Genomic DNA, 6,927 nt, shown 5'->3' with positions numbered 1-6,927 from the left:
ATTAAATGGCGATATGGAGTCAGTCCCGCATTTAATGTCTTGAACATTTTATTTTACTTCTATTCTCATGTTTTTTAGTAGAATTGTTTCCTAAAGAAAACCACTCCTTGATCATGGTGCTCCCTGTCAGAATTGTGTGCACTCTGTAACATCTTTGGTTGTGGTAGTCCTGTTTGCCTAATAACTTTGTTACTGTGCTGTGAAAGATTATAGATTTGAATATGTAGTGTACATGCTATTCAGTTGTGAGCTGATGGGCCATATGTAACAGCTGACCAACATGTAAAGATACTGGTACTTGGTAGCCTCTTAAGGAAAAATTTGCTTCCAAATTTTAAGCTGGAAAGTCACTGGAATAACTTTAAAAAAGAATTACAATACATGGCTTTTTAGAATTTTGTTACATATGTTAAGAATTGTGTACAAATTGAAATGTCTGTACTGATCCTCAACCAATAAAGTCTCAATTATGAAAACAAACAAAAAAAAAAGTTTAAGACTTTCTGAAACTGAAAGTCCTAAAGACATTTGAGTAAAAGCCTGGCCCATGCTATGTGGTTCCATTTATATGACGTTCAGGAATAGACCAAATTAATGAAGAAGAAGATCAGGGGTGTAAACTGGAAAGGGGCTCAAAGGAACCCTATTGGGGGTTCTTGAATGTTTTCTATTTTTATCTGGGTGGGGGTCACATACATCTGCATATATATCCGGAAGAATGGAAAGCAGGGTCTCGAAGAGATATTGGTGCACTCCTGTTCTTGGCAGCATTGTTCATCATAGCCAAGTGATGGGAGCGACCCAAGTGACCATTGACGGGTGAACCTCAAGGTTTGTTCATGTTATGACATGTGTCTGAAGTTTCTTCCTTTTTATTCTTCATTTATTTACACGGAGTTTAGCTCTTGTTGCCCAGGCTGGTGTGCAATGGTGCAATCTCAGCTCACTGCAACCTCCACCTCCCAGGTTCAAGTGATTCTCCTGCCTCAGCCTCCCAAGTAGCTGGGATTACAGGCATGTGCCACCACACCTGGCTAATTTTTTGTATTTAGTAGAGACGGGGTTTCACCGTGTTGGTCAGGCTGGTCTTGAACTCCTGACCTCAGGTGATCCACCCGCCTTGGCCGCCCAAAGTGCTGGGATTACAGGTGTGAGCCACTGCGCCTGGCGTTTCTTCCTTTTTAAGGCTGAATAATCCTGCCTTATCAATGCCACATGCCATAACATGGATGAGCCTTGAGGACATTATGCTCAGCGGCATAAGCCCATCACAAAAAGGCAAATACTATATGATTCCACTTATATGAGGTACCCAGGGTAGTCAAATTCATAGAGACAGAAAGTAGAGTGGTGGTTGCCAGGTGCTGGGAGGAGGGAGGGATAGGGAGTTTTTGTTTAAATGGGTATAGAGTTTCAGTTTTGCAAGATCGAGTTCTGGAGATTGGTTGTACGACAATGTGAATGTATTCATGCTGCTGTACTGTACACCTAAAAATGGTTAGGATGGTAAATTTATTTGTATTTTACCACAGTTAAAAATAAATTTTAAAAAAGATTGTTATTGGTGCTTAGTAAATTATATATATGTATATATGTAATATATATTATATATTATATGTGTGTAATATATAAAATATATATTATAAATATATATTATATATGTAATATATATTATATCTATATAGAAGTGGCCTGAGATCTATATAGTACAGTACCATTTGCCTAAAGTAAAATATGTGCATAATATCTACCAGTGTGTTTTAAAATTAACAACAAAACAACCACAGAAACAAAAACCCCCCAACTCTGGGCAATGTTTTGTGCCCAGGAGAGGACAGGAGCTGGCTCTTGCCATCACTATCGGCCTGAGGTTTTGCAGGACTCCATGGGATGAGGTCTGGCCCCGTCCTGTGCTAGGGTGGGAGGTTCTATGGGATCTGGCTGCTCACAGAGTTGGATCAGGGAAGAGCAGATGCAGCCAGAGCCTCAGTCTGGATAGGGCATGCATCGAGGGCAAGCGTCCTAATCTTGTCTGAGTGATCCTAAAGGTTAGGTGGGAGGAACTATAACAGGTTACCAAGTATTAATATAGCTGCTGCCTTATTCTGGTTCTTTAAAAAAAAAAAAAAACTGAGGCAAAATTCACATAACATAAAATGAACCACTTAACCACATAAAGTATACAATTCACTGGCATTTAGGACATTCACAGTGTTGTGCAATCATCACCTCTAATTCCAAAATACTTCTGTCACCCCAAAGGAGTCCCCATATCCTTTAAGCAGTCGCTCCCCAATTTAATTCTGTTTGAGGAAATATTAGTTATTTCCATTTTCAAGATTAGGAAAACAAGGTACGGGAAGTAATTTTTAGGAGGTAAAGCTGGGACATCAGCTTAGGGCTGTCTGTTAAATTTCACGTCTATGACACTAGGCTGCGCTGCCTCTTCAGTTATAACTGAGAATATTGGACCTGGAATTAATTAATTAGTAGATCACTACTATCTTTATATTTATTACACTGTGGCATTTTTGATAAGTGTTGGAAAATGCCCTAGTATCTTAGGTAGGCTAGGTGGATGACAGCTTGAAACTTGATTTCCAAATTCTACACGTTAAATTTTGGAAACCAGAGCTGGGACAGGAGATGTGTTTGTTTTGATTCCAGAGAACATTCCATCTCTAAGTGATGATCCAACATAGTGATGATCCGATATAGTCTGGAACTTCCCACATAGCTCTTATGGAGCAGTGATATAAGTAGGGCACCTTATCAAGAGTCCTGATAAACTCAAACTGTAACTAACCTCCCTTAGATAGACCCAAGATAGTCATGTCTGCTTTTTTAGGGACTGTTTAGGGGTATGATGTCATGATACAGAATGGCATTCCCATAGTTAAGAAGTATTTCCATAGGCCACTGTATGCAACTTCCTATCTCTTGGCAAAAATATTCTTTATGCACATAATAGTCTTTGTTTTTTAGTAGTTTTATTGAGCTATACTTCACATACAATACAATTCACCCATTTAAAATATGCAATTCAGTGGTTTTGGCATATTACATTATTTTGAAATTGTGATAAACATATATAACAAAGTGTGCCATTTTAACTTTTTTTTTTTTTTTTTTTAAGAAATAGAGACTGGGGTCTCGCTATGTTGCCCATCCTGACTTTGAACTCCTGGGCTCAAGAGATTCTCCTGCCTCAGCCTCCTGACTAGCTGAGACTATAGCCCGACTAATTTTAACCATTTTTAAACACACTGTAGCTCAGTGGCATTAATTACTTTTACCCTGTTGCACAACCATTACCACTATCTATTTCCAAAATATTTTCATCCAACAGAAACTGTAGCTATTAAGCAATAACTCCCTACTTCCCCTTCTCCTAGCCCCTGGGAACCTCTGTTCTACTTTCTGTTTCTATGAATTTAACTACTCTGCGTACCTCACATAAGTGGAGGTAGTTGTCTTTTTGTGCCTGCCTTCTTTCTTTAGCACAATGTTTTCACGGTTCATCCATGATGTAGCCTGTATCAGAATTTCGTTCCTTTAAATGGCTGCATAGTATTCCATTATATGTATATATTATTTCATTTATCCATTCATCTATTGGTGGACATTTGACTATTGTAAATAGTGCTGCTGTGAACATTTGTATGAAAGTATTTGTTTGAATGCCAGTTTTTAATTCTTTCAGTTCCACCTAGGAGTAAAATTGCTGGGTTATATGGCAATCCTACGTTTAACTTTTTGAATCAGTTGACTCTTATTTTTTAGGATGCTTTCCTCCATGTGGTTGTCATATCCTGGTGGGCCCGATGTTGCCTCACATAGGGCTGGGCACCAGGAGCTGAGCCCACGTGCAGTGGGTAATGGAGAGCTGCCCCTCACCATCATGTGCTCAGAGTCCTCCTGGCCCATCGTCCTTCTTTTCTGTCTGGTTGGCCCCCACCGTTCTAACCTGTCCATTCTGTCCCCAACAGATGTGCCCGTGGAGAAGCTGGCCGCCATGCCAGCCTTGCGCAGCATCAACCTCCGCTTCAACCCACTCAACGCTGAGGTGCGCGTGATCGCCCCGCCGCTCATCAAGTTTGATATGCTCATGTCTCCGGATGGCGCAAGAGCCCCCCTACCTTAGGCCACCCTCCTCATGCCCACCCAGCAAGGGGCAGAGGCCACTGGCTGATAATCCTGGAAGGGAGGGAGGCCCATGGGAGGCCAAGCTTGGGGGCTGGGGGAGGGTGGGCCGAGCAGCACGTGGTGGGTGGGGTACAGCTGGTCTGGATAGATAGCTTACAGCAGTAGTGGGCTTTGGAATGCCCAAGGGAAGAGGCAAGGTGGGGCCTGCAGCCTGGACTCAGCACTAACAGCTGCTGTGCAAACTCAGGCAGATCTCCTGCCCTCTCTGAGCCTTGTCACTTGAAAAAAAAGGGACCCTTTACCTCCTTTGGGCTCCCTGGAGGTTTTTAAGCAGTACATGCCTCCAAGTTACCTCCAGATCAGCAGGCACAAGTGGGCATTGCTGGGTATTTTCTGAGCCCCTGTGGATTTGAGACCTTGTTTTTAGTGCTGAGAGCCAGTCGCTGCCCTGAGAAGAGAAGACAACCTCCATCTATTTATTGCTTCCTGAGAACTGACCTGGATGCGGCCCTCCGCAGGGCCCGATCTTCAGTCCTGTGGTCCCTGGACTGGCGGGAGCCTGAACTAGAAGTCCTGGGAGAGCTGTGGTGGGAATATGAGCTGGCACTGCTGCAGGGCAAGAACATTCACATAGGAGCCCGAGGACTGGCAGGCTGGGAATGGGGAGCAAGTCTCTTCAGCTCTGTCATTCCCCACAGTTAACAAACTGGCAGGGTGGGAAGTCCTGAGTGCTCCGTCCCTCTAGCATCACTCCTGAGCTGTAGGAGAGGTGGCCCAGAGAACAGCAGAGCCATTTGCACCTGCGGCTCTGGTCTAAAGTGATTAGATGGCCACCCTCATCACTGTCCCATCAGCAGCAGCCTGGCTGCCTTGTCATGGCCCCCTGGGGACAGAAGGCGCTGTGGACACCGGATTTGTAGCCAGCCAGCTCCCAGGCCAACGCCCAAAGCCCTGATGACCTAGTTCTTTTGAGGCCCTCAACCTGGCATCTTAGGGTATGGTCAGGCAACAGGGTGACCAGCTGTCCCAGTTTCCCAGGACATGGAACTTTCAGTGCTAAAACTGGGACAGTGCCTGGCAAGCGGGGATGTTTGGTCCCCTACCAGGAGAGGGCCTGGGGCTCTTGCTTCCTGAGAACACCTGTGGCTTGAAGAACCTTGACTGCTTGGTCCTCAGGTATCTACCTCCCAGCTTCTCATCTGTGGAGCAAGCCGACTCAGTGCCCCAGACCCCACCTGATCTGCACCTTCATTTGAATCTCCGGAGGCACCTGAGTCCCCAGGGCTTGAGGCAAAGCCAGGCCACCCAAATCCTGTGTCCTGTGGACGAGTGGCCACTTTACTACTCCTGAGGCTAAGGTGTTGAGAGCTCAGACCACTGCTCAGAGCAGTAATCCCTGCTCAGAATGCTCCCAGTTCCCCCGTCCCTGCCCAGGTCTCTTGTCTCTTGGCAAGGAACTGATAGTTTGGGCCGTCGTTGGGCCATCACTGAGCTGAGTGCTCAGTATCTCAAGAGACTGTTTATTCTGCTCATATCCCAGGGCCTGGTTGGTCAAACTCTTGGCAAAGGGTTTTCAGGATGAGGAAGTCAAGACAGGATCTGCAGAGCTACCGAGTTCATCGGTGGGTGTTGGGGGCAAGTGGGGACTGAAGTCCTGTCCAGGCTGCGCTGGCCCCACCTGCCTTGTGTCCTGGAGTGGGGTTTCTCCTTGTTGAAGATGAGGCATGCTTCTCTGTTGTGCACAAAGGCAATGTATGACCAGAGCCTTGCAACTCAAAGTGTGGTCTGTAGACCGGCAGCGGCAGTGACACCTGGGGGCTTGTTAGGAATGCAGAGTCTAGGCCTCACGCTAGACCTCCCGACTCAGACCCTGCATTTTAGCAAGACCCTCACCTGATTCCTATAAACACTTCAGAGTTTGAGAAACAAGGACCTAGGCTGGGGATGTCCTCCGAGCAGAGGGTGAAGTTCTCTCCCTGCCACTTCCAGGGAGCCGAGCCTGTGCTCAGCCTCCTCCCTAACCCAGCCCTGGGAGGCCCTTGGCCTGTTAGATTGTTTCAGAGTCTGCGTGGCACTCCTGAGGAAGGGAGTGACCTGCAGTCACCAGGACATGAGGGTTAGGTGTGCCCGGCCCTCCAGACTTGGTCTTTCTGGTTAACCCCTGCATGCCAAGCTGCCTGCTGTCCCAGGTCCCTCACCTCAGGTCTGTGAAGGGGCAGCTTCTGAAAGTTGTTTTCTCCTCTGCTTGGGAGAGTTAGTTTGCCTTTGTCTCGGAAAGTGTGGGCAGCCACAGAAGCCCCCAAATCAGAGCTCACAGTGAGTGAGCCTCTAAGCTTCAGTCTGCAATAAAGAATGCATTGGTTTCATCTGCCTGGTTGGTGTTTGATTCATTCTTACTGTACGGACCTCCTATCGCCTGGGCGTCTAACCAGCCCACATGCAAGAGGGGTGCACTCTTGTTGAAAGCACGAGGTAAAGAAAGTTGAAACGGGATGAAACGTGGATTATTCACAGGTGGGCACAGGTGCAGCCAAGCAGAATTGGTGCGTGCTCCCCAGCCGCGCTGCTGCAGGATGGCTAAACATCAGGGGGAAACTGTATTTGGGAAAGGATGAAGAGACCCGCTATCTCCAAATTTCTCCCTTACCAGTGCCAGAAATTACTCCCTTAGTAATTTGTTCCTCTGAGTCCATGGTTCTCAAAGAGGGGTCTCTGGGCCAGCAGCATCCGCAGCACCCGCAGCACCAGGAAGTTGGTTAGAAGTGCAAATTGTTGGCCGGG

At 46.4% G+C, this 6,927-nt stretch overlaps 1 protein-coding gene across 8 annotated transcripts in view; it reads left to right on the top strand.

The window, feature by feature from the left end:
• LRRC20 (leucine rich repeat containing 20) overlaps window positions 1–6,517 on the top strand; it is a 97,893-nt gene extending 91,376 nt beyond the window's left edge. For all 8 annotated transcript variants that reach the window (XM_011991060.1, XM_011991062.1, XM_011991056.1 and 5 more), the window contains one exon: window positions 3,990–6,517. In XM_011991060.1, coding sequence (XP_011846450.1) covers window positions 3,990–4,144 — 155 coding nt within the window. In that variant the 3' untranslated portion in view covers window positions 4,145–6,517. The remainder of the gene's footprint in view (window positions 1–3,989) is intronic.
• Window positions 6,518–6,927: the final 410 nt, after the last annotated feature.

The sequence above is a fragment of the Mandrillus leucophaeus genome, unplaced genomic scaffold (genome assembly GCF_000951045.1).
Source record: "Mandrillus leucophaeus isolate KB7577 unplaced genomic scaffold, Mleu.le_1.0 Scaffold39, whole genome shotgun sequence".
In the NCBI taxonomy this organism is placed as follows: Eukaryota; Metazoa; Chordata; class Mammalia; order Primates; family Cercopithecidae; genus Mandrillus; species Mandrillus leucophaeus.
Note: the sequence above shows the minus strand (reverse complement) of the source record. Positions and strands in the feature narration are given on the sequence as shown.